Below are 26,951 nucleotides of genomic sequence, written 5' to 3'. Positions count from 1 at the left end.
GGGATGAAGAGGAGATAAGATGAGAGTTGAGGGGTTTGGTATGTGCTGGTAACAACCAAGTCTGAGCCTGTTGTTAGCAGTCTGCGTGACCATGGCTCCTCAGAAGGGTGGCTGTGGAGCAAGGCAAAATGACCCTTCTTTTCCTCTCTCAGGGAAGCAGGGAGGCATGGATAGGCTGCCCAGATGTGCACCAGTCTATGCAGTGAGTCCACCTCAGACCCAGCAAGGCCGTCCCCTAAGCCCACTACTACTAACACAGCATACCTTCTTTCTCTACTTTCTCACCAGGAGCTTTGCCCAGAGCTTCCCATTTCATCCGTGCTCAGCCAAGGTGGAGGCTGCCCTTCCTGCTCCTCCAGCCCCTGAGCAAGAGCGGCCGCACGTCTGAGCCACGATGGGCAAGATGGACAATACCTCTGTGGAGCTGAGCTCTCCCTCCGAAGTGAAGCAGGCAGCCCTGGAGGAGTCAGAGCCCATCTCCCCCGAGGCCATGAGCACCAAGAAGAAGAAGAAGGAAATCCCAGACAGAGGATCCTGGAAGGGGAGATTTGACTTCTTGCTGTCCTGCGTGGGCTATGCTATTGGGCTGGGCAACGTCTGGCGCTTCCCGTATCTCTGCGGCAAGAACGGAGGAGGTGAGAGAAATGATCAGCACCTGTGCTCATCCCTGAGCCTTGTCCCCTGAACGGGCTTCGGTTTGGTGTGGGTCCAGGCAAGCCGCTGGTCCCCTGGCTGAGACCTCTCCCTCATGATGTGAGTTACTAAGCTGTCAGGAGACTAGTTCCCATAGTCTGTGGGCTTTACCAGCAAGTGCAGGTTGGGAAGAAGTAGCCCAAAGAAATATAACAAGAAGTTTGAGTTTTGTCAAGCTTCTGCAGTCCAAATTTGCAGGGCTACAGCAGAGAGTGTCTGGGACCTCATTTATTTACAAGGAGGGCTATGTACATAGGTATATAGGTGCACAGCTGGATGCTGGGGCATTCCCAGGGAAATCACTTTATGCCTGCTAAAGGTGGGTTTCTCCTCAGTCTAGTGTATTCTCAAGGGGTAACAGTTTTGCATCTCAGTTTGGATCACATGTCTGAGGAGTTTTGATTAGAAGCTTTGCATGGACCATAGCAGGGCTGTGTAGACATATATACAAGCATGCATACGTGTGCATGTACACAGGCACGCGTGAGTGTCATCGTCTATAGAAGGAAATGAGCTTTGACTTACTACAGTGCTGTGAAAAGGGTCACAGTTATCATCTCCATCTTAATGTTTGGAGAACAGAGGCCACGAGAGAAGGCGGCAGCTGGCGAAAGACTTACGGCAACCGATGCAGCTGGTAGCAGTGCCCTCCTCTGCGGACAGCTAACACCAGATTTTTTTTGTTCTTTTTATTATTGCCCCACATCCTTTCCTTACCTATCCTCAACTGAGACTTTGCCAAACCATTGCAAGGCTAGAGAAGGGCAGGCAGATGGGGAAACAGTGCTGGGCTAGAAATCAAGAGATCTGGGAGATCAGCTCCCTGTCCAGCTACAGACTTTCTGCATGTCTTGGATCAAGTCAGAAAACGTGCTCTTGTGCCTCAGCTCCCCTCTAAAATGGTGCTATTTCTTTCAGCCTTGGCAGGGAGATGCTGCTGTGGAGGGGAGTATGGGCTTCTTTGGTGTCAGTAGAGCAGAGGTTCCTTCTTCTCCCCCCACCCCATGCCCAGCTCTCGCATTGTTTGTGCCTGTTATTAAAATAACCTTCCCTCCACCCTGAAGTGTTGCTCACCTCCTTCAACCATTTTTCAGAGTTCCCACACAAGTCCAAACCCCTTCACCTCACTTTTAAGGCTGTATATATATTTTTAGTATCACCTGCTAGTCCTCCTATGTTGTTCTTTGCTTCCCTCTTAGCTCTTCACTGCCCAGAGTCCCTGTCCCCAGTGAATACGCTGCTCTGAGGGTCTCTTGTCACACTTCTTCTCCACAGCTTTTTTCTTTTCCTTTTGCCTCGAATTCCCTTTTCAAAACCCGCTTTGTCTTTGGCTCTCATGACTTCTCCTCACATCGCCAGCCCATTTCTGCTGTCCATGCTGTAGGTGCAGGATGCTCTTCTCCTCCCACCCTGGGAAAGAGGAGAAGGGTCTAGCTCCCTGCAGCGGTCTGTCCGTGTAGCTCCACGGCATTTAGTGGGTAACTTGGCCCTTTCTCTGAAGCACGTGCAGCAAGTCCCAGCGGAAGACCAGACAGTTATCCATTTCGACAAGAAGATTTCTAATGAAGTATGTTATTTTGCACAGAGGCACGAGTGTGCGGCTGAGTCAGGTGAGGTTTATGGGAATCAGACAGGTCTTCCTAGGGGAGCCTGTGCCACCATTGCCGGAGCCACGATGCAGGTCTGACATTTTTATCCAGCCACACTCTGGCACCTGACTGCGCTAGCCCTCCTCATACAACATTAGCCCAGTGGCTAAATCCCAGCGCTGGTTTTTAGCCCAGTCTCTGCCCTGTGATTGCTGCGTCATCTCAAACACACCGGATCCGCACTGCTCGTGGCTCTGTCTCCTCACACATAAAGGTGGGGATGATGATATTTATAATTAGATGAGAGGTGTTTTGAAGCTAAAATCAATCCTATTTATAAAGTCAGCTGAGATCCTGGGACAGAGGGTGCTGTGGAGGTGCAGAGCACTATTATTAGCATTAGCGATGGCACACAGGGTGATCTCTGCCCCGGCAGCTGCACGACGCAGCGGGATCAGAGAGCTGCGAGCAAAAATGCCGGACAGATGAAACGCAGGAATTGGTGCCCGCCTCCTCTCAAACGCCCCGCTTCTCCTGCCAGTTCGTGCCGTTTGTGGCAGCCTGTATCGCTCATTCCTCTCACCCCTACCCGGTCTGGCTGTTCACAGGCACGACTGTTCCTGCAGCCGGCAATAATGAGCAGCGAGTGGAGGCTGCTGATGCCGGAGACAGGCGGGAGAGCTGACGCACGAAAGCGTCACTGAGAGCCGATGCGGAGCGGCGAGGAAGGGTCGTACGGCATCTGATTCGCGATCGGGTGGGCACCGTCTTGGCTCTGCCCGACGGAGGTGCCTCCGGAGCAGAGCAGACTGTGGGTGGGACTCTAATTTTAGCGTCCTGCATGTGCGCTGCTCGGAGCACGGTCGTGTGGGCTGCTTCCATTACGCACAGGCAAATTGAACTGAATGGAAATATTGTCGTCTCACTTACCGCTGTCACATTGTATCAGCTCACGGCCGATTTGCTCGGCATTGTAATCGGGCACATAATTAGGGGATATTCAGCCAGGGTACGGCAGCCCGGTGCAAGGCCCATCCACTGCAGGGAGCAGGCTTTACCCAAAGTGATTCCTGGGCTCCCTGCTGGCTCTGCACCCAGCTGAATGTGCCCAGCTATGACTAATGCTCCAGCCTCTACACTGATTTCTAACCTCATGCAGTCTTTCTGATGTCAACAGGATTCTACCGGACTCTAAACTGACTCTAAATGTGGCTCAGTAGGTGCTAAAAATTGTCTGTGAGATCCTGAGCTTGAATAACTTGAGAGAAGAACATATCTTGAAATAAGCATCATGCATTTCTCATTTACACATTAAGACTCCAAGCAACGGCATGTAACAGCTTGTAATGCTCAACTTTTTATTCGTGGGCAGTGTTTGCCGTTTTAAGGATTAATTATTATTCCTTGCTGTACGGCATTAGGAGCTGGAGACTGCAGGCAGACTTGGGGCTGCACAGAGGGTGCCAGGCGCTGGGGAGTCCTTCCCTCCCGCCAAGGGCTGGTGCCCTGAGCAGGCAGGGCAGGACCAGCGCTGTCACCCCTTTGACCCATGGACTATGGAGACAGGTTTGTATTCTCCCAAGGTCATACACAATCATTCGTAGCAGGCCCAGGAAATGAACCAGACCTTTCAGCAGCCCATCCAGGGCCAGAGATTAAAGACTACCTCTTTCTCTCTGTGCCAAGGATGTAGGCACAGGCATGCAAATTTTAGGTACAAATTTCCAAACTGATTTCACCTGTGGCTGTACAGCACCTGGGGATGTTACCCATGCCTGCTCAAGGACCTGACCCTCCAGAGCGGCAATGTCATTGCCAACAGCTCTCACTTCAAGGCTGCAGGCTGGCTTGTAGCTTTTCCCCTGTTCTAGAGGATTTTTGTCAAGCCAGGATAAATGACCTGGGTCCAAAAGTTTGTCTGCTTTTTTTCTCAATAGCCTAATAAAATCTTTCACCTACAAACCTTCCTGGCGTGCTGTAGATGAAAAATACAGGATCATCAGGGCTGTGGCCAAATTTCGTTAGCTGCTTGCACAGAAGCGAGCCAGGCACTGTGACTGCTGATAAGCTCAGTCTCCAAACTCTACAATGAGGCAAAACAGTAGCGAGGCAGCGTCCGTGTCCCCGGAGCGGGCCCTGGCTTCCTGCAGGGCTCCTGGGGGGCTGGACCTGTCCCAGCCTTGCAGGCTGTGGCGGCTAGCGAGAGTGCAGGGGAGGATGCCGAGCGGGCAGTGCTCCTCCCGCTGCGATGCTCAAAGCTGTTCGCTCCTCCACGCCAGGCTGCTGGTGAAGCTGAGAGCCTGTGCTTCAACGCCAACTTGCTGTTCAGGCTCACGGTCATCGAGCTGCTGGCCCGGAGCGTGTTTTCTCCCTGTCACCCGCTGCCAGCTCCTCTTGCACGCTGCCTCCCACAGACTCCCACGCCGGGTGCTGGCGCCTGCCTCTCCCAGCTGGGCTCAGCTCCCCACTTGGCAGGCAGGCATCCCCAGCTGGGTGTCCCCGGAGCCAGCATCCCTGGCTGTGCCTTGCTGCTTCCCTGCCCTTGGAGAGCAGCTGCTGGAGCCTGGCTCTGCCAGGTGCAAGCTGGGCTGCAGCTCTCCAGAGTGACTTTGCTCGTTGGCTCCATATTTGCTTTTCCACTAGTCTGTGGAGAAGAAGACTCGGAGTGACAGCTCAGCCCTCCGGCTAGTGCAGAAACCAGTGCCATCCCGCACACGGCCAGCTGCTTCTGAGCAAACTGAGTGTCATAGAATCACAGAATGGTTTGGGTTGGAAGGGACCTTAAAGATCATCTACTTCCAACCCCCCTGCCATGGGCAGGGACACCCTCCATGTCCTGGTTCTGGCGAGGACAGAGTTAATTTCACCAGGAGCCAGGACAGGTGAGCCGAGCTGGCCGGGGGCTATTCCATACCACGTGACGTCACGCTCACCATAAAAGGGGGCTGGGCGGGCAGGGGCGGGTTCGGTGTGGCTCCGGGACGGGCTGAGCGTCCGGTCGGTGGGATCGGTAAATTGTTCTCTGTTGTCACCCACTGTGAATATCTGTTACCAGCGCTGTTGTTGATTGTTCCCCTCTCCCTTGCTGTCCCAGTAACCTGCCCTTACCCCAACCCATGGGGCTTTGCCGTTGTTTTTCCGTTCTCCTCCCCAGCCCGCCGGGGGAGGGGGGAGCGAGCGGCGCGTGGCACCCGGCTGGGGCTGAACCACGTCACTCCACTAGCCCACGTTGCCCAAAACCCATCCAACCTGGCCTTGAACACGTCCGGGGAGGAGGCATCTACAACCTCTCCGGGCAACCTGTTCCAGTGCCTCACCACCCTCATAGGGAAGAACTTCTTCCTTATATCTAATCTAAATCTACCCTCCTTCAGCTTAAAGCCCCTTGTCCTATCACTACACTCCCTGATAAACAGTCCCTCTCCAGCTTTCTTCTAGCCCCCTCTAGGTACTGGAAGGCTGCTATAAGGTCTCCCCAGAGTCTTCTCTTCTCCAGGCCGAACAACCCCAACTCTCTCAGCCTGTCTTTGCAGGAGAGGTGCTCCAGCCCTCTGATGATCTTCATGGCCCTCCTCTGGACTCACTCCAGTGGGTCCATGTCTTTCTTATACTGGAGACCCCAGAGCCAGACACAGTATTGCAGGTGGGGTCTTGTGAGAGCAGAGTAGAGGGGGAGAATCACCTCACTCAACTTGCTGGTCCCTTCTTTCTACCCAGTCATCATCTTCTGTAAGAGTTTGTCATCCTCAGGAATGATGGCATGCTCCAGCACATGCATGAGGAAGCTGGAAAATGTGCTTTGTCCCACGTCCTAGAAATCAGATGACCTGAACATGTACAGCCTTCAGATCACATGGCAAGGCTCTCCTATTGTATTTGCTCTTCTTATAATGGGGTGCAAGTAATATCTCTGCTGAATGGCTGCAGTACATCACTTCTAGTGATGAGATGATTCCCATAGGGTTCATAGAGAGGAATAATGTTTTCACCAGTAATTTTAAGGGTAAAACCTAGAGGAAGGGTGGGGAGATGTATAGAGCTGTTACAAAAACAAATACAGTCTTAGCTACAGTTTTCCTGAAAGACTGAAATAGCTATAAACAAAGAAAGTAGTGGCCAGTGCTAGATATTCCTGTGCTCTCTTCCCTCAAGGTGAAGAATCGGGAACTGCTGCAGGTAAGACAGACAACATCAACAAGTTACCAAAGGTCAGTGTCCGGGCTTCTGGGTTCATTGTTGGATTGGGCTTAGCATTGCCTAAAATTCTAACAACTAAGTGAGACTGGCATCCCATAGCTAGTGATGCCACTGCATACGTATATACGATACGTATATATCCGCAGCGATAGGAACAGATAAGGGGAAGTCAGTGGTGATCTCAGAGGGAGACCTACTAAACACACCAACTCCAGTTGCAAACTGTCACCTCCAAGCAAGTCTGCTCTTCATCATACAGGTGCTGTGGAGTGAGAAACCACAGCTGGAGGCATTTACTTCTCAGTAAAAGGGGGAGCCATCTGATAACATCACTCCTCCTTTCAGGGGCCTTCCTCATCCCCTATTTCCTGACTCTGGTGTTTGCTGGGATTCCTCTCTTCCTCCTGGAAACCGCTCTGGGCCAGTATACCTCTGTCGGTGGACTGGGAGTCTGGAAATTAGCACCCATGTTTAAAGGTACTGTACTGTAAGTTTGTGAAGGTGATGGCACATAGCTACAGAAAAAAAACCCCTTTAATGGTTTGGGGAGCAAATCAGCAAATCCATGGGGACTGGGATGGGGTGGCAGGTGAGGGGGATTTTTCCCCTGTCTTTATCAAGCTGTCCTTGACCCTGATGTCTGCAGTCACTAACGTCACTGCTCTGTTCAAGCAGTCTTGTGTGGTGACAAGGCCCTTAATGAGCAGCAGGGACTAAGATGGAGGGGGTCTGGTTGCAGAAGAACTTCCCCAAGCCTCCCTGGGTAGGCTTACTTTAATTGCATGGGAAAGCTGTAGATGGGGGACGTGAACTTGTCGCTGTGTCCGGAGTAACTGCATTCTGGAAACCAGTGATGATTTAGAAATGCCTTGGATGTGAGACAGAGTGATTCTGCCAGGGAAGTGACGGGATCCTGTTTTCATGGACCTCTGTCCCTAAAGTACCTGTAACATACCGAAAGGTAGCACTGCTCAACCAGTGGAAATGGGTGGGTGGGAGATGTGGGGAACGAGCCTCCCTTGCTGACCAGCTCACACTGTAACTGTAACACGTGCTGCGTTGATGAGCTGATCCGCTTTTTCTGGCTCTGCCACAAAACTTGCTGTGGTGCCCATGAGCTCAGTTGGGTACCAGAGACCAGGACTGATGCTGCTCTCTGCCTTCGTTCACAGGAGTGGGACTGGCAGCGGTGGTTCTCTCCTTCTGGCTGAACATCTACTACATTGTCATCATTGCCTGGGCTCTCTACTATCTCTTCAACTCTTTCACCGCAGTGAGTCACTGTAGACATGTCTACAACATGGCACTGGCTGTGTTCTGGGTCCTTACTCCCTGCTTTATGGGGGTTGAGTTGTTTACACCACAAAACACGCACTAGCTGCTTGTAATTTGTGCAAAGAGCCTTTGTCAGCAGCCTGCTGGACCCTTCCTGAAGAGGTTCATCAGCCCTGGAGGCAGCTGTGTAGTGGTGATGGGTACTGATGCTTGTCCTCTGAGGGGGATGGTCCCATCTCCTCTCTGGGAACTGTTCCCCACTCACGTCAGTCTGTAAAACTCACCTTGTGTCTCTTGTATTTCTAAAGCTGTGTGAATCTAAGAGCCACACATTTCCACAACTGGTTTTGTCACATGTGCTTATTACCCAGGACTTAGGCCTGACCTTAATTAGTCCTCATTTACGCTTCTCCAGATAAATGAAATCCCAGGGATTTTTTCTGTTGGGGAAAAAGATTCAGAAAGCATTTAGAAGTGACTGTCCCTTAGCATGTGCTTTGGCATCGTGGTTTGTAGTGGGTTCCGCTCCCATAGCCGGGTCTTCTACCGTACAAGGTAAGAATCACACCCCATATTAACTTCTTGGTAGCCGAATCATTTATTTCGGCCCAGCAGCTAGGAAGAGCTCCATTAACTTTACTTTCTGAGCAACCTGCAGCCTTGAAGACATTAACCCGGTGGTTCAAATGGGATCTTTTTTCATTTCATTTAGATATAACCCTGAAATGCTGTGATAAATGCTGTATATCCAGTTTCACTTCTTGTTTCATCAAAAATTTCAAGTACCTATCAAGACTTTTGCTAAAATGTTATGTTTGGCATTCCCAGCTGTGTTTCTACCATCAATACCCACTGGGGTCCAGAACAAACCTCGGGGGTCCAGAACAAAATTGTTGGTCATGGATGATTAGGTGCATCCTTGGGGGATTCCCAAACAAACAAAAGTCTCCCCCAAAGGAACCCATCCCAATTACACCCTGGGCAGGATGCATCTTAAGGATGAGGCTTTGGTACATTCAGGTGTCACAGACCTGACTGGTGACAGGGCTCGTAGCCACACAGGCAGCTCCAGGTGTTTGGCTCAAAGCCTTTTCTTTTACCAGAGATAATTCAAGATTCCCAAAATGACCCAAGGTGCAAATAAATTAGCTAGTCTGATGCTTGTCCCCTGTCCCTCCTAAATTTGACTAGGAGTGTTTTGAACCTGAATAGGAGCCCAGCTTGCCTTCTGCAGTTTCTGTCCTCTGAAATTCAGAGGAACTGGAGCAGCAACAAACGGTCCCCCTGCCTGCCCCTCCTTATAAGAGCTGTGCGGCATCTCTGATGTGCAAACCGCTTGGTTGAACGGCTGCTGTGCGGGCGCCGCTTGAGCCATTGCATTTGCTTCAGTGCAATTAGCAAGACCACAATGAAATCACTGGGTGGGTGCAAACAGCTCGGGTGTCCCCTGGGGTGTCCCCATCTGCCCCCCCCATAGCCTTTCTTCTGCCAAGCCAGCGTGCGCGTTAGGAGGTATCATCTGCTGGAGTGAACTGATCTAGATGGGGGGTGTGTGTGAAGGCTGCACTTAAAGGCACTGATGCCACGAAGCACTCAAAACACAGATAATATTTCTAAAGGGGTCTGTCTTCGTGGATGAGTAGGAATGGATACAAACATCTTAAAGCTTTGTTGAGCTGGAGCCTGAGGTCTTATCTGCAGAGGGAAACCATCCAGAATAGTCGTTCTGCATTTATCTGCATGCACTGCACTCGGGAAATGAGATTGCACTCGGGAGACATATCTGAGCTGCTCTTGTTGGGCTGCCTCGGCCGTGGTGCTACATGGCATGGGTGAGTTGCCCTGCGTGCTCACACAGCCCCTGACGCTGCGCTTTCATCACTTGCAGCGCCAGAGCTGATCGTATTATATCTGCAGAGGTGTGCTGCCGTCACACTGCTACCTACGGTGTAAACATCTCCCAGGAATCCCTTTGTGCTGATTATAATCAGGGCAGGGGACAGTATGAAATTGCTACTACGTTTTAAATTTACTCCTGGGCTTATTGTTTTTCAAGCATTGAAGCTTGGTCTAAATGAGAGATAAGAATCAAATCATTGTTTATTCTTTGTGCAGTAAATTCCAACCACTTGTTGAGTGAAGCTAGCCAAAAGCTATAATGATTATAAACACAATATCCCCCAGTAGCTATTTTAATTAGTAGCTATTAATTACCAACAGTTAATTGGAAATGGCTTTATATCTGGGGAATTGCTAGCATTTTATTAAGCTACAGTATTGCCCTAATCACGTCGTGATATTGTTTCCTGGAAAATCCATGTCACAGTTTATCATTATTTCAGAAAATTGTTTTGTGCTTTTGGCTGCAAGGTTTCTGCCCATCCAGAGGAGCTGCCCATCCTCTGTGCAAAAAAAAAAAAAGGGGCTTCAATTTGAAAGAAGGCCAAATTTTGCTTCTCATCACTGCTCTTGGGAGTTGTCACATTAACGATATCCCCACTGTCCTTGTGCCGGCGCAGGACCTGCCGTGGCAGAGCTGTGGGAACGCCTGGAACACCGACCGCTGCTTCTCCAACTACTCCCTGAGCGACACCACCAACCTCACCAGCGCCGTCACCGAGTTCTGGGAGTACGTCCACAGCCTGCCTACACCAGGTTTCTCCCCCTCGCCGCGGCCATTGTGCCTGCTCGCCAGGGCTGCGGCCGTGCCCACCGGCACCTTTCCTCGGACAGCCTTGGCAGGAGGGCGTCAGAGCCCGCCGTCGGCCGGGGTGGGCACGGGCATGGGGTGCGCTGTGCAGCTGCAGGTCAGAGGGACAGACAGGATAACAGTCTCTCCAACTCTTTTCTCCTTCCTTTATCCCATCACGATGAGCCGCAGGTCCCTTTGGGGTTTGGAGGCTCTCATGCTTGTCTGCACCTGGCCCTTCACCATCCAGCCACCTCTTGGGATCTCTGTTCCTTCTGCCCCCAAGGGTTGGACTTCCCCTTAACGCAACCTCTCCCACCCCCAGGAGGAACATGCATCAGATGTCCGGGGGCCTGGGGGAGCCCGGCACTGTCCGCTGGCCCCTGGCCGGCACACTGGCCCTGGCCTGGTTGCTGGTCTACTTCTCCATCTGGAAGGGCGTGGAGTGGACGGGCAAGGTACGGTGCGAGGAACTGGGTGTTTCGGTGCTGCCTCTCATTGCTGAGCTCGGGTCTTCACCATCAAAATGTCCTCCAGACTCAATTTTGTTTGAGTGCCTATAACTAAGGTTATGGTGTTTCGAGGCAGAATCGCGGTAGATGCTATTAAATTCCTGACATTTACCTTTCACGGTTGTAAAAATTGCTACTGTGTTTATGGTAATTTTCATTCTAAGCGTAGAGAATAGCTCTTCCCTGTAAAGTCCTGGGTCTGAGCACTCAGTCTCTTTGGGAAGAGATTTGCAAAGATTACTTGCATTTCCCACATCAGGGCAGCCCTTTAAGAGAGCAGGGCCTCTCCTGGGCTCCCCCTTTTGAAAATCATGATTTCTTAAAATATTGCTGGTGGGGAAAAAACCTCACCACCTCCTTTGAAAATTTTTCCTGCTGCCCTTTAGGTATTGGTGGGAGACCTTCAGATCAGAAGCATGTTGTTATTCACTGTGTCGCATTTCAGGCTAGCACAGCAGAAAGGTAATTGCTTAGTTTAGTGAAACAGCGATACTGAGGTACCGAGATGTGTTATTTAGAGCACAGTGTGGTGCAGCGGGACAATATTATGAAAGAAATAATCTAGAGGAGAGATCAGAAAGAAGCGCTTCAGGCATAGGTCACCTAAGCTGTTAACTTCCCCGGTGGCTCTCAAACGGGTCGTAGCTATGCGGCCGCAGCAAAGCCCCGGCGACTGCAGGTACGGGCCCTGCAACGAGGGATGGCACGTACCCGCAAGTCCCTGAAACAGTGCCGAGAAGAAAGCAGTGGAATCAAGACAACTCAGGTTGCCTGATGCATTGGAGTAGAGAAACACCAGCTTTAGCTCTGCAAAATAAGGATGTGATGACTTAAAGGGATTACTTCTGTGGACTAAATTTATCCCTGTGCAATTCCCTTGACTTTGGGCAATTCATCCAGAGTTTAGCGTGCTACTTTTGCGATTAGTGCGTCCTTGCGTGTCATTGACAGGGAGAAACCTCAAACAGCCAGAAACATTACTAGCACAGGAACGGGAGACAGAAAACACAAAGAAATGCTGCCGAAAGCGGCTGTGCACGGGGAGCCCGTCCCCCTCGCAGGGGGACATGCTGGACGCAATGCCACCACAGGCAGGAAAGCTCCTTGGCACTGGTGGGCTGATGGCTTCTCTCCCGTGGTGTCTTTCACAGGTGGTGTATTTCTCGGCCACCTACCCCTACTTCATGCTTTTCATCCTCTTCTTCCGTGGAGTGACGCTGCCGGGAGCCAAGGAGGGGATCCTCTTCTACCTCACACCTGACTTCAGAAAGCTCTCTGACTCTGAGGTTTGTAGCCCAGTGAGGAAAGCTCTTACCTCCCAGTTGTCTCTGCATCAGTCTTTCACAGGCACTTTCCTCGAATATTTTAATTATTAATAAACCCCCTTGACTAGTTCCCTGTTCAAGCAATCAGGACCCTCACAGGCTGAGACAAAGCTGAAGGGCAAGCCCTTCGTGGGTGGAAATCTGTGCAGCAGCTCTGCAGAAGGGCAGAAATCACCCCAGTGAAGGAAACTCCCCTCCAGGCTGGGAGTGCCTCATTTCACTGCCAATCCCAGGGCTGGTCATTTGGTCTTGATCTGATGGTTCCAGAGAAGGGATGATGTGGTGGCGCTTGCATGGGGGCCTTGGAAGCAGCACAAGCACAACAGTACACACAGCAGCAATTTTTGGAAATGCTTAAATGACAAGTGGTGGCCATTAACGTTGCCTTGGTCAGTGGAAGCACAGAGGGAACCCAGGAGGAGCACAGAGACTTGCAAAGGCAAAGCTTTTCAGGTGACACAGACCGTGCCTTTTTGCAGCAGTGATGCTCCTGTGGCTCCAGAGTCACCAGTCACATGTGAGCGGGGACAGCTGGACACCCATCATTTTCTGAGGAGTCCCAATGATCCCTCTCGCAGGACACTCACTGAAACTGTACTGCCAGCTGCATTGGCTCTAATGCTGGAAACAGGGCTCTCAAGACCAGAGGAGTTGTTTAGATGTTATGCAATTAAGAAACCAACAATTGCCCCCCTTTTCTCATGCCTTCTAGGCTTTAAGACCTTAAAGCACTTGGACCAGCTTTGCAAGCTGTCCTATGCAGTTTTTGCACAAGAAACTCCATGTTGGAAAATCAAAGACATGCTAGTGGAAGAAGAATGGAGGCGGTGAGCATGGGACATGGGTCTCTGAGGGGAGCAGCACTCCTTGGGGGGGCAGCTGTGAGAAAGCAAGCACACACACACACACACCAATTCAGACAATGCTTGAGTCCTTTCTGACCTGCACCAGGGGCTGAGGGACACGGTTCAGAAAAAAGGATGCATGATCCTTCCTCCATCCCCATCCATCCATGGAAGTGGCCTCGAGACACAGGTTTTGGAGGGCTGGGGATGTGCCTCTGGTGCTGGGCCAGGCTGCACTCTTGATGCACTTACCACATAGGAACCTCTGCTCCTCCTCCTCCTCAGGGAGCCATTGCTCCCTAGCAGGCTTCTTCCTGACATTGCAAGCAGGAGAGGCAGTGTCCTGTGTTAAAGGATCCCTGGCAGTGCCCTGTGTTCAAGATCCCAGGGGCCCTGCTGACCCCACGTAGCTCTGGGATGTGCAGCGGGTCCAGGAAGCAGCATCCTGCAGCCACGTCTTGGGCAACACAAATGCACAGCATCACCACCCGGCAGGCAAAATGGGGCTGCACCAGCCGTCTCTGTTACTCTCCTCTACACCTGCACCACTATCTCTGAGCCCTACCTCGCCCTAGAGATAGGTGTTCAGAAAGGCACGGAAAAAAGACTGTTCTTCAGATGTTTTCAGCCTGGTTGGCAGTCACACAGCTACAGGTTTCAAGGTGGCTCCTGTAACTTTTCCAGCTGCTGGCTCAAACATTTCCTTGGAGCTTAGGTCAGCAGCCAGCATTGCAGGCACCTGTGGCCCTAAGTGACAGGGTGCCCTCAGGTCCTGACCACCCCAGTGGGCTGTATGGCCATCTATAGCCCTGTGGTTGGCATCCAGCCCCCTCGCCAGCCTGGCATGGAGCTGCTGCAGGAGACACCCCTCCAGCATGGAGTCCCTCCCGCTGCACTCCTCTCCCGGCTCCTTCTCCGCAGGTCTGGATGGACGCAGCCACACAGATCTTCTTCTCTTATGGCCTGGGGCTGGGGTCCCTGATCGCTCTGGGGAGCTACAACACTTTCCACAACAACGTCTACAGGTCTGTTGGTTTTTTCATCCTCCTGCGTGGCGAGGAGTGCTCACGGGTGAGGTGGGGGTCACGGTGAGTCTGGGGTGCCTGATCTCTGATGTCCCCTCGCTGGCAACATGCAGCTTAGGCTGCCCGCTGCGATCATCGTAGTGGGGCTTCCCTCCTGAGGACATTTAACACGTCACCCGTGCTGCCTCGCCAAGGCACAGGAGCTGCTCTTGGCAGGGCTTGGTCTTTTGTTTACCCCACCCTTTGCTCCTGGCCTCTTGGTAAGGGACCTGCAGGTGGTTTCTTTTCTTTCTTTTTCTCTTCCAGAGACTCCATTATTGTCTGCTGTATAAACTCCACCACAAGCATATTTGCCGGATTTGTTATTTTCTCTATTGTTGGCTTCATGTCGCACATCACAAAGAAGTCTATCTCAGAGCTGGCATCCTCAGGTAAGCAGAAACCCAGGTTCAAATGTAACAGCAACCTTTGAGAGCAATTTGTCAGTGAGCATGGGATGCTCCCAGGCCTTTCCTCACCGGGACCCAAGTGTGCAACCCTCTTTGCACGTTCTCCCACCAGGACGGGTCTCAGGCACCTGTGGCTGAAGTTCATCACACTTTGGCTGCAAAGGGCATCTCCATCTGCTTTTAACGTTCACCTTCTTTTAGTGCTGAAGTTTTATGTGCTTTTGCTGCAGTGAGATACTTAGGCCATTTGCTTTCTGAAACCTTCCTATGGAGAATAGATACTGCCTATGTTTTCAGTAGACATGATTAAAATTTGGATTCCCTTTTCCTTGTGAAATTTTGAAATTGTAATCTCAGAATAATTTTTAACCAAGATGGGATTGTGTCTTTTTGCACAAAGACATATTTTGAAATTGCTGTCTTCCCAGAGAAAGTCTTTATCTCAAGAAACAGCATTTTGTGATGGGAAAAAAAAAAGACATCAGGAAAGTTATAACCAGCTCTGAATATCAGTTTATTTTTCTAGCAAAGTGCTCCAGCTTCATTTGTTAGCAGTAATCTGATGACTTTCTTGCTTGCAGAAAGAGAAAAGGTAAAGCGTTTCTCTGGTCATTCCTGCCTCCCTATCCTACCCCTGTGCACCCCTCCAGGCTGGTGTGTCACAGGCGAAGACTCAGGTTTTTCTAGTTCCTACATTAAATACCTGCAATTCTTGACTGTGATCATTGTCTCTCTGTTCAGCTGTTGCCCTTAGCTCAGACCTCCCATCAAACGCTTCATAAACATGGGCTCGTCCCTCTTTTCATTACTGCAGGGCCTGGACTGGCTTTCCTCGCCTACCCGCAGGTCGTCACACAGCTGCCCCTGTCCCCGCTCTGGTCGATCCTCTTCTTCTCCATGCTGATGATGTTGGGTCTGGATAGTCAGGTGAGATGACCCAGGCACAGAGTGGGATAAATATGAAAGTATCTTCAGCTATGATGGTGGTGTCCCCTTCTGCACCTTGGGACAGTGCTGAGCAGGGCCTTTTCTTACTCTTAATGGTGAAATGCAGCTGCATGAACGAAGGGCTCCCGTGGCCATTGCCTCCGCACTCTTCCCTCAGGTGGGCATAGACTGCGAGCGTGACGGTATCTGACCACTACCCATCGCACCAGTCCTTGTCCTGCTACCAATTAAAAATAAGAGCAATGACCAGCTTCCAGCAGCCCAGCAGAACCAGTCAGCCTTATCAGATGATCACCACTTCCCTGTGGGAGGAGAGGATCTTTGGAAAGCTTTTCTCTGTTCAGATCAATTTTTGGCCCTAGTGGAGTGCCGGTGCTGCTGCGTGGGCACAGCACGTCCCCACCTTGCCGGGTGACCCTGGCAGATGAGCTCACAGGCTCTAAGTAGAGCTAGTGGGAAACTATCCCTGCCAAAATACTTTGGGGCAAGGGAAAAAGGAAAAAGATTTCTTTCAAATAACAACTGCTTTGTTCTTGTAAGATGCGATTTTACACACACACACATATAAAAAATATGTGAAATAAGGGAAATAAGTACTAACTGTTCCATTTTGTGTCTGTGTGATAATAGTATGTGGTCATCCCAGCTCTCTTGGTATTTTGTGAGAAGCTCATTCTGGATGCTTTGGCTTTCCTTACTGTGTCATGGAGCACCCTGACCAAACTGCATTTACTGTGAGGCACTGACAAGAAAATGTCATTCCTTTGGCTTACTTCATAGGTTAGGGTAGAAAGTCTCCATCTTCTCTCGTCCCAGGAGCTGGGAGTAGCATCTTTGCACAAGGTACCGGTCTCCAGCCAGACCACAGCACTCCGACACAGTATGGACAGGTTGCGCTGAGAAAAGCAGTGATGCGGCATTTGAATTAGGGCTCTGCCATGGTGTGGGAATGGTGGTTTGATGCAGTGTTTCAGCATTGTTGTTGATAATGAAAGTGGCCCCGATCAGAGCAGAAGCACCCTGGTCTGGTTTGTAGGTAAGCAGGGGTAGATCCTGGCAGAAGGAAGGAAGGAGCCATGCCTTGGGAAAGGCTGGTGCCTGGGTACCCTGACTGCTTTGCATTTAGATAAGTCTTGCAAGGTATTTGAGGGGGAAGCAGCTGGATGTGGCAAAAGGTCTCTAACCCTGCCCCCCTCAGAGCCCTCACAAAACAAAAAAAAAAGATCATGGTCTCTGTATTTTTACAAGCGGTGATACTTTTTTCCTGATAATTCAGCATAAAAGTAGCTACCCAGTGAAGCAATGAATTGCTGCGTGTCTCCTTTTTGAGTGCATCAAACCCAAAGGCTCCTTCAAAAGCCTGTTCTTGGTCTGTCACATCCTCCCCTGTGCCTGTGTGCTCTTTCCTTGCAGTGCAAACCACTGGTAAAAAAAATGAATGCTCTCTTGGATTACAGGTAGCATTCATAAACGCAGGTCTAGTTCATAATCAGACTCAGACCTATTCCTGAAGTGTCATACCTGGTTTCCAGGAAAATCTAATCAACCAAATCTGGTTTTCAATTATGGCACACTCCCATGAACACATCATAAAGCTCATGTCTGCATTAGCACAGATGTTATTTGGCAAATAATTTCAAATAATGACTAAATGTTCCAAAAGAAGCTACATTTACAGAAAAAAAAAAATTACTCTCCATGGATTATTCACTCAGCACTGGTAAATAGTTCGAGACATGACAATAAGCCCTCTAAGCATTGTGTGGAATTTATTTGCTGCATTTGCTTCTGAAATACCACTTGAAATTCTCCAAGTTCCTTCTGACAGCTACTCTCAGAGGGCAGGCAGTCTGTGGGGGGCTATCATTGCCTGGAGGAGGAGGAGGAAGGGGCGGGGAATGAAGCATCAAAAGGAAAAAAAGATTGTAAAAAAGCACAGATAAATACACGTGAATAAGCTTTCCGTCTGCATACTGGCGCTCTGATTCAATCAAACACACCATTAACAGCATGGACGCTTTTGTGTATAAAGCAAATAACACATGCTGCAACAACGGCTGCAATTGCACGTGCATTTTGAAGCATCCAGTTAAAAAAAAAAAAAAAAAAAAGATGGTTTTGCTATGTGCTGATTAAATATCGTTTGTGGTACTTGCAGATGGGGAGCAGCCATTTTTCATTTGGGTCAGCAGTCCTGTCCGTGAGGCACAGCAGGGCCATAGGGCATTTCTCGCACCCTGCACCCCCAGGGCTGCTGGGCTGGGGCTGCCCCTTGTCACCAGCTGGGCACGGGGCTGTAGGCGCAGCGGAGATGCTCAGGAACTCGGCTAGCAAAGCAAGGTAGGGCTGAGATCTGCGTTTGCAACGCAGCAACAAGCCCCAGCCCCTTAACGATGGTGGGAGTGGGTCCACCCCGTCCATGCGCTTCAACAGTCAGGCTCCTGCAGACGCAGCACAGCTACATCTGCCGCTTTGTGCCGGGGTGCTCATCTCGTCTGCAGCTACTGGAACGGGACGAATGACCTATATTGGTAGACACACGCCTCCCTCCTGTGCCCCCACTTGCCGCTCGTGTGCCTTAATGTTTACTCTGCCTCTGATCCACAGGGGCTTCAGCTCTCTTGCGTCTAGACCCTCTTGCATAATATGCTAATGCTTTCTTTTAACCTATCAGTTTCCAGGTCAGGCGCTTTCTCCCCAAGGGAGCTAGCGAGCCTTGTGACTGCAAGCCCACGTCTGTCCCACATGAGGCTGCCTCTCACAGGTTATTCATGAGGAATTCCAGCTGTGAGCAGCAAGATCCACTCTTGCCGCTCTCTGCTGCACATCTGGCAGCTGTGGTCGAACTCCCCGCAGGCCCGTGGGTCTTGGTCAGGGTGCTCTGAGTGGCGGAGGAGGGGATAGCAAGCTCCTGACGCTGGGAGAGAGTGGGAGACAGGCTTTCATTCAGGCTGAGGTGCCACCTACATTGACTCCCAAGCTCAGACTGTTGGACCCAGCAGCTTGTGTAAAGATTAAGCCCCTGACGGAGAAAAAGAGCAAGAGACAAAAGTGGATGGAAATAAAATCTTTAGGAGAGAAACCATATCACAGGGCGAGGCATGAGGAAGAACAGAATATGTGCTAAAAGTTGTGGCTGGAGACAGTTGGTAAGAAAAATGAAACTTTTTGGAAAGCAGACTGAAGCGTGCATGCACATGCGTGTGTGTTTGGGTGTGTGTGTGCATCCGCATGCACAAGTGCACACATAGGGCAAGGGTGAGACGGGGAGTCATGACAATGACCAGATCCTCATCGTGCCTGAAAGCAGCATGCTTTGACTCAGGTGCCTGCTTACCTCGGGCAAGCATCTAAGTTTGGGTATGCAGGCTGGGAAATGTGGACCCCAGGCCAGCCAGGGAGCCACAGTCCCCAGGGCTGGAAAGGTGAGCCTGAGGCTGGCATGAGGCAATTTTCAGTAAATGGCATGAAGGCCATTGCCTGGTTTATGGAAAAACAAAAGCAGCGTACCGCTATTGGGTTACCCACCTCATCCATTACACACCAGCTTAATTTTGATAGGAGGCAAAAAAGATTTCAACTCACTTTGTAGCCCTGTCCCCCATCATCCATCTCCCTGTATTTCCCTATGTGCTTTCCCTGACTTTCATCCCTCTTCCTGCACCAAAGCGCTGTCACTTTTACTCCCTCCCTTTGTCTGAGACATCTTTTCCTTTGCTGCTTCTCTGCTGGACACCACCTCACACCCACCCTCTGCACCCAACCACCCCTGTTCCCCCTCTGAACCCTGTTTCCTCTCTGCCTTGCCTGGTGCCAGACCGCCTGGCCCTGCCCATGGCTCCGGCAGCGCCCGGCCATGCAGCCACGTGGAAGGAATAGCTTTCGATAGTGGGGGTTTTTTTTTGTCACTCCTGCTCTTCACACTGTGGTGCCAGCTCAGTCCTGACTCTTCCAGACAACGAGCTGGGTGGGATGGGGTGAAAAGCTCGCTGTCAATGAGTATAAAGGCAGCTTAACCCATGACCGAACAGCAAAAGATGCTTTAATAGCACTTGTGTCCAACATAAAAGGCTTAGCTCATTAAAATTTCAGATTGAAGCAGTTGAGCTTTGGCGCTCTGGGAATACGGGCTTTCCGCACTGCACCGTGCGGGTATGTGGCCCGGGGCCCTTTGCCTCGCTCTGTGCCCAGGTGGAAGCCAGCCCCAGCAGCCAGTGGCGTGCCAGCTCTTCTGCCATCTCTGCCCAGCTATAGGCACGGCTCAGGCTCCCTGCTCTTCTTCCATACATCTTCCAGCCCTCTGCTGCTCATTTTAGTCTATGTACCTCTACCTCTACCTCCGCTTTAGGTCTTCTTTCTTCTTGTCGCCCTGTTCAAAGCTGAATCTGAAAATGCCAGCACTTTCTGGAGCGCTGTCCCAGGGACAGGGAGGTCCCTGACATCCAAGAGCAATGAAACCTTTTTCATTTTCATTGCACTGGCTTGTACGTTTACTGAGGGTGACCAGGGAAACTAAGAGCTTGCTGCCCTCATAAACTTTCCAGTATTTTTGCTAGAGGCATGATGTGCTCTCTGAGAGCTCAATGTTAGCAGTGGTTTCTACAAGTAAGATATAAAAGTGAATCTCACAATTTAGCTAGAAATAGGAGGAAAGGATGCATTTCTCATATATACAGTCCAACTGTCCTCATGCCACAGGACAGAACTAGTAGGAAAACTGATTTGAAGGGAACACTCATGGGGACTTCTTTATGTGTTATGGTGTGGACAGCATTAATATACTGTGCCTGGTATAGCACTGCACAAGCCAGCCAGGTGTTTTCAGCTCTAGAAAGACTGTGTGCTGTGAGGATTAAAAGAATGTACTGCATGCACTTAAGGTACTGTGCTTGAAAAAGTTAAATAAAATGAAGGATGGAGTAGGCAGAGATGTTTTTGTTATACACACGCATGTGAGACCGGGCAGTGGCTAACACAGCTCCTTAATGAGTGCTTTAGATCGTTGAACAGCACAGGCGCTGTTGCAATAGGCTGAGAAGAGCACACATGGGAAAGGAAGAGCAAGCAAGGTCCTGCACGTGTCCCAGCAGCATTGCTGTGACAGAGCCTGGCAGCGTGGGGGAGCAGGGCAGTGACGGGGAGGCCCTCAAGAGTACGGGGGAAGAAAGAGGAGGCTTTCCATGGGAGATAGAAAGTGGAGATTTGGGTCAGCTAATTTTAGGTACTTAACCCTGGTACTTTTAGCTCCCTCTATATTCTGTGGAGGGAGAGAGGCAATTTCAGAAGATGGTTTGGACCAACTTTGGGAAGAGGTGCCTCCTTCTTTTCTAGTGTCTGCAGAGAGCACTTAAAGCAATGAGGATCTCAATAGTGGAGTTAAATGTTGGAGGTGATGATGTCAGGCTAAGATACTTATATATATTTGTCTTTGTTGTATACCTTTTCCCATAGTTCTGCACCGTGGAAGGGTTCATTACAGCCCTGATGGATGAGTATCCTCATCTCCTGAGAGCCAGGAAGAAGGTTTTCATTGCAGTAGTCTGTTTCATCTCTTATCTTATTGGATTCTCCAACATCACCCAGGTACAGATAGCTGTGCTTGTACCTCCATTCATGACACCTTTCAAGTCACTATGGCATGGCACAGCAGCCCTGAAAGCTTTGGGAGAAGTGACAGAATCCCTAGGAGCCATCCTAATGCTGGATAAATGGGCTTGCTCATCACTGCCACATCTCAAGTGACTTAGGATGCCTCCGTAATTTTTACCACCATCCTGTTGTCAGTCTGGCTTGTTCTTTTTTGCTATTTGCAGTAAGAGGTAAAGCCAACAGGGCCCAGGCTAAGGGAATGCTTAGTGCAAGGGGTTAAGATAACATAAAGACGACAGGTCTGTTGGGGCCCTGAACCTCTGGGGCTGAAGCCAAGATTCACATGTGTGGAGGTCAGGGCTGAATGGTCTGGAGACCATTTGTGGAGCACTGTAGGTTCATGAGGAGACAAGGCAGCAAAACTCCTGGGAGGGGCAGAGCTGACTAAATTAACTGACTCCATCTAAAACAGAGAAAAGTAAGAAATCCTAGTGAATCCCTGCTTTTCTCCTCACCCTTGGCCATGCCTGAACAGGCTGGCTAATTGTCTGCAAGAGCACATCGGTTTTGCTGCTGGGAGCCAGACTCCAGTGGAAACATTGCAACACTGGCTCTACTGTCCAAGGAAATTAACATTAAAGCCAGCAGATGCAAACAGTAGCAATCCAAGCAGCTGGCTGATACTGTCGACCATAATCTATAACTAAAATCCTTGACCCTGGTTTTTGTCTCCTCAGGGTGGCATTTATGTCTTCAAGCTGTTTGATTACTACTCAGCCAGTGGCATGTGTCTTCTCTTTCTTGTCTTCTTTGAGACCATCTCAATTTCTTGGTGTTACGGTAAGTGCAAAAGACCTTGTTCCTTTGTTTTCTCTATGGGCACTGTGAGTTATTTCAGAAGCCTCCCACAGTGAAGCCAATGAAAACTTTGCAACTGAAAATAACTTAGGCTGATAACTCCAGAAAATCAGGAGCGGGAGGCTGTCATCTCACTTCTCCAGGCCACCACAAAGACCTCTGCACAAACTGGCAAATACCTAGGGTTCTGCCCTCTGATCCTTCAAGAGGAACATGGAAGCTCCTAGCACAAATCTGCTTTTGTGTCCCCATACCCCATCCCCTCCAGATAATGCTTCTCATGCCATCATCACCCTCTTGCTGTGGCTGGCCTGTGCTGTGTAATGAGAAGAGGTGATGACCATGGTGCTGAGAGGGGATGTTTTTTTCAACGCTCATTTCTTCTTGTAGGTGTGAACAGATTTTACAAGAACATTGAAGAAATGATTGGCTACAAACCTTGCATCTGGTGGAAGATTTGCTGGGCCTTCTTCACTCCTCTTGTCTGCCTGGTAAGAACAGAGGCATCTTATCTACAGGAACGGATCCAGAAGGACCTCTTAGTTTGGGTGGGCTATAAGGGACATTACGTTCTCAACCCAGTATAGGTCTGGTACAATGTGGTTCCAGGCAGATCTGAGATGGGTAAAGTAATAAAGGAGCCTCTTTCACTCTGCCTGCTGGAAATCACCCAAAAGAAAAGCTCTAGATGATTATTTTAATCTAAATTATGCCATCAGTTCTTCATTCTTCTTTCTGAGATGCCAAAAGATAAGCAAATAATTTACTGTTTTAAAAAGCTATTGTTGGATCTGGTGAAGACTCTCAGCTACTCCAGCTCCAGCCTCAGCCCCTGATAGGCTTGTCAGAGCAAAAGACATTAGCAAATGTAGTACAGCTGACTGCAGAGCAATTTAGCCTTTGCTGGTTCCTGCACTTCCAGCAGATGTACAGGGAATGGCATGAGAAGGCCAATGATAGGAAGATCTTAGCTCTTGGGAGCTAAGAGGATAGCGAAGGAAAGAATGGATGGATGGACCCTGATTTTGCAGGCCTTTACCTGCGATGGCTGGTGCTCTTTTCCCAGGGTGTGTTCTTCTTCAGTGTGGTGGAAATGACCCCTTTGACACTGGGAAAATACATCTATCCTGCATGGGGACAAGGCATTGGTTGGCTAATGGCTCTGTCCTCCATGGTACTGATTCCAGGATACATGCTGTACTGTTTCTTCACCTCAACGGGGACTCTCCGGCAGGTATGAACATCTTCACCATTCCTCCTCTGCTCTCTGCTTAGAGTAACCCCCTCACTGAACTAAATCTAAGGAGAACCAAGCAGACTCTGCTCTGACAAAGTTGTCAGAGTACTTCAGGTCGGTGCTGCAGGAGCTCTGTGCACCCCCTCCTCCAGGAGGGCTCAAATCAGCCCCAGCGCACAGAACAGCCTTCAGCGACATGGGATCGCTGGAGAAGACTTACTAGCAAAACTGAGCATTAACATGTTTAAATGACTAGGAGCACTGCCCGGGCAGCATGTGGGTGACTGCGTCTGGCCAAGTGGGTAGGCCTTCAGGTAGTCTCTCCTTAGGTCAGCCTGTTGTCCCTCACTGAGCCTTGTGTTGTCACCATCACAAAAGGGATCCCTCTTTCCCTGGATATCTCTTTGGTGCAGGGAAGTGGAGCCCTGGAAGAGATTGGGAAGAAATCCCAATTCCTAGCAGTCCCCGGCTATGCGCATGGTTACCTGGAATGTCTCAGCAGAGAGATCAGCATCCTCCAAGCGTGAAGCTTGAAATATCTCAGGGCTAGGACCTGCTAGTGACAAACACGCACAGCAGTAGTTTGTCATGTGCTTTGTAAAAGGCACTCAGTGAATGAGGGGTTAAGAAGCAATGCAGACTTTTATGCAGGATCCACAACTCTGATCTTGTTTAAAACATTTTTTTTTTTTAAGTAATTTGAGCAGGGGTTTATGCAGCAGTGAATCATGAGTCTCTGTTTGTCATACGTAGTAATTGCTGTTAAGATTTTATTTACAGTGTTGACATTCAGTCTTGAGAGCACTGTGCACAAAGTCCCTGGCTCGACGCTGTCTGCCGCAAGCTACATGTAAGAAGTCACCACAGGGGTGCTGATTTATGGCTTTCCCAGCCCAGCTGCAACAGCAACCAGACACCTTCTAAATCCATGAGTTTATTTCACAGATACTGTATTTTGAGTAATGTTTAATTCAGAAATGTTGTGGCTGGAATTGCTGGACTGAGGTCAGCTTCAGGCTCTCTACCCCTGAGGTCAAGTTGCAGGTGAATTTAACTTTCCTTCCCCCCCCCAGCTCTCCATTTGGATGGGCGCTGGTGGGGAAACTGGGTGAGTTTGGTGTTTCAGATCACCTTTCAGTCTCTGGTCTCTCATCTGAGGTCGAGTTTAGGTTCTTGCCATTTTGTGTTGAAGGCCAGCGGCAACTCCAGTAATAGGTCCTTTCTCAGATGTTTTGAGGGCTCCTTACCCCCTCATAATATGAGCTGGAAAAGACGGAAGAGGAAAGACTGCAAATATAGATATGGGTTCAACCCTTTGCTTAGGCTCAATCCTGTTTCCACTAGGGATGGTGAAAGCATGTCCTGGCATCCAGGGGCAGCTCATGAGCATGTTTCCACCCATCCCCTCAGCACCTCATGCAAACCAGCAGTACCAGTCAATAGCGTGAGCGGATGGTGTGCACCCTCTCTCTCCTGCTCTCCCTCTAACAGCACCCACAGACATCAGGAGACCCAGACCTCCTCCCCATTGTTCACAGACCCACGAGTGAGCAGCAGATGGCAGCAGGAAGAAAGTAGGCTTGTGTGAGTGTGTGTGTGTGTGTGTGCGTGTTCATGTCAGAGAGACAGAGAGAATTTTTGGCCTCTTACATACACAGATCCTGGATTAGTTTGTAATAGAGCTGGAGCTGGAGGGAAATTAGATGCCAATGCTGAATAAAGTGGTTTTGACAGACAGGAAAGATTACAAGCCATTTTGATCCTACTGAGCATGAATGTGAAGGGGGAAGAAAAAAGACCATGAATGGCAGAAGCAGCTCAGTGAACATTCCAAGGACTTCACCCAGCAACAGCCACTTCAGCAATATTGGAGAGTAGGAGCTTGTTCCCCTTTGCTGGAAAGAGCTTCTTCCTGACTTAGTGATGTCTGTTCGGGTCAGGCTCAATCCTCCTCTGCCTTCTCTTCTGCAACTTACAGCATTAGTCCCTCCCTGACAGGCAAAAGTGATTCATTCTTCTTCATCACTCATGATGCTCAGTCCACACGCCTCCAGTAATAACTTGTCCCTCCATATTTTCCTGGGTTCTTGCTTCATTTGGCTCTGCAGTTTTCATTTGATTAGCTCAGGGTGACAGGAATCACTGCTGGTGTAAAGGTTTGTGCAGGTGGACTGGTCTGCTCTGCATCAGCCGCACAGACCATAACCTTGACAGCCTGCTGTAGCTAGTTAGTACTGCTTTATAATTAACCCTAGCTGAAAAATTGCAGAAACTGGGAAAACAGGGCTGCGCGGAAGCCTGTGACATTGCAGCTCTCAGTCCTATTTGCAGCTGGTATTGCCTGGTAACAGTTTGCCTGTGTTACAAGGGTGATCCCTGTATTTCAGATAAAAGGAGGATCTGCTGTGCTGTGTGCAGCACCAAAGCAAAGGTGACTTGCAGAGGCTTTCAGCGGATTGCTGAATGGTGCTAGAGGAGTAATTCCTGCCACATGCACCGTCCCCTCACCCTGTAACTAGGGCCACCTCTGAGGCTTGGGGCGAGGGGTCCCAACCCTCAGCCGCTGCCATGCCCTGGCTGCCCCACCGCTGCCGCCTCCGGCCCCCCGGCTGACACGCTCTCTCCCTTCCCTCCCGGGCAGCGCTTGCAGCAGATGACACAGCCCAAGCCAGAGGTCCACGCTCAGAACAACGGCCTCCAGCCGAAGACATCCTTGAATGGGAGGATCTCGGATGCTGCCGTCTAGGAGGAGAGCCCGGACCTCCTCGCCCTGCCCTGTAGCTGCTCGCACCACGTTGTCCCTCGAGCTCCTCCAGCACAGCTCGCTGTCCCCGGCTCCGTGGTGGCTTTCACTTGTTGAAGAGAGGACCTGGTGCAGGAACCCTCTCATGTCTCTTCCTCCTGGCCCAAATTACCAAGGCCCTGCACAAGCTGCTACCAGGATGTTGTGAGGTGACCATCTTCATCCTGCAACATCCTAGTCCAGGCTCTCAGGGAGGAGCGGCCAGTGGCCAGGTCTTCCTCCTCCTGATGAGAGATGATGTTTCTAGAGAGCTTAGACTGATCGCTGACCACTTCTCGCCTGTTCTTCTTCCTGCCTTTCCACGTGAATCTCCACAGAGCATCCCATAGCACACAGCCATGCTGTCACCCCAGAGAGGCAGCTGACACCAGGTTCAAATCCCAGATTCTTGTCAAATGATCTAGCATATACCAACACTAGCAAATGCATAACTGGAGGGGATGTGGCAGAACGAGGAATTCCAGTGAGGAGTCCAGGATGCTGGAAGCTGTAGGACATCACCCCAAAATTAGAGAAGGGCATCAGGACAATGTGTGCTGCTCACAGGTGCTGTGTTTCAGCCCTGCACAGTCTCCAGCCATTATTGCCGCATCCATCGGGGCTGGCACTGTGAGCCAGAGCCTAGCAGAGCAGGCAGCCTTGTTCTCCTGGAGCATCCTGCCCTCTGCAGCTGTGTGCAGTAGCCACTTCCTGACCCTAAATGCAGTTAAGGGGGTTAGTGGAGGGCTCTTTGCTGGAGGCTGTCCTAGTCTCCTACACTGACCATTCTCTGCCGCAATCAGCTTTGTGCAGAGGCAAGAGGTTTGCTGTGTGATGGGGAGACTTTCCAGCACGGTGCAAATCTCCCCCGCAGCCAGATACCCTCCCTGGCTGTGTCCCCGGGTGGGAAGAAGTAAGATGCAGCATAGTGCCCACGA

General features: G+C 50.3%; 1 protein-coding gene across 1 annotated transcript; it reads left to right on the top strand.

Annotated features, from left to right (window-relative positions):
* The first annotated feature begins 394 nt into the window (after positions 1-394).
* LOC129214494 (sodium- and chloride-dependent GABA transporter 1-like) lies at positions 395-26,951 on the top strand. The gene is made up of 14 exons (XM_054846205.1): positions 395-635; positions 6,825-6,956; positions 7,652-7,752; positions 10,274-10,383; positions 10,769-10,901; positions 12,107-12,241; positions 14,047-14,150; positions 14,457-14,581; positions 15,414-15,526; positions 20,999-21,130; positions 21,874-21,976; positions 22,385-22,485; positions 23,061-23,228; positions 25,873-26,951. Exons 1-14 carry the CDS (start codon positions 395-397, stop codon positions 25,975-25,977), a joined length of 1,803 nt encoding a protein of 600 aa, XP_054702180.1. The 3' UTR covers positions 25,978-26,951.

This window comes from Grus americana, chromosome 1, assembly GCF_028858705.1.
Source record: "Grus americana isolate bGruAme1 chromosome 1, bGruAme1.mat, whole genome shotgun sequence".
In the NCBI taxonomy this organism is placed as follows: domain Eukaryota; kingdom Metazoa; phylum Chordata; class Aves; order Gruiformes; family Gruidae; genus Grus; species Grus americana.
Note: the sequence above shows the minus strand (reverse complement) of the source record. Positions and strands in the feature narration are given on the sequence as shown.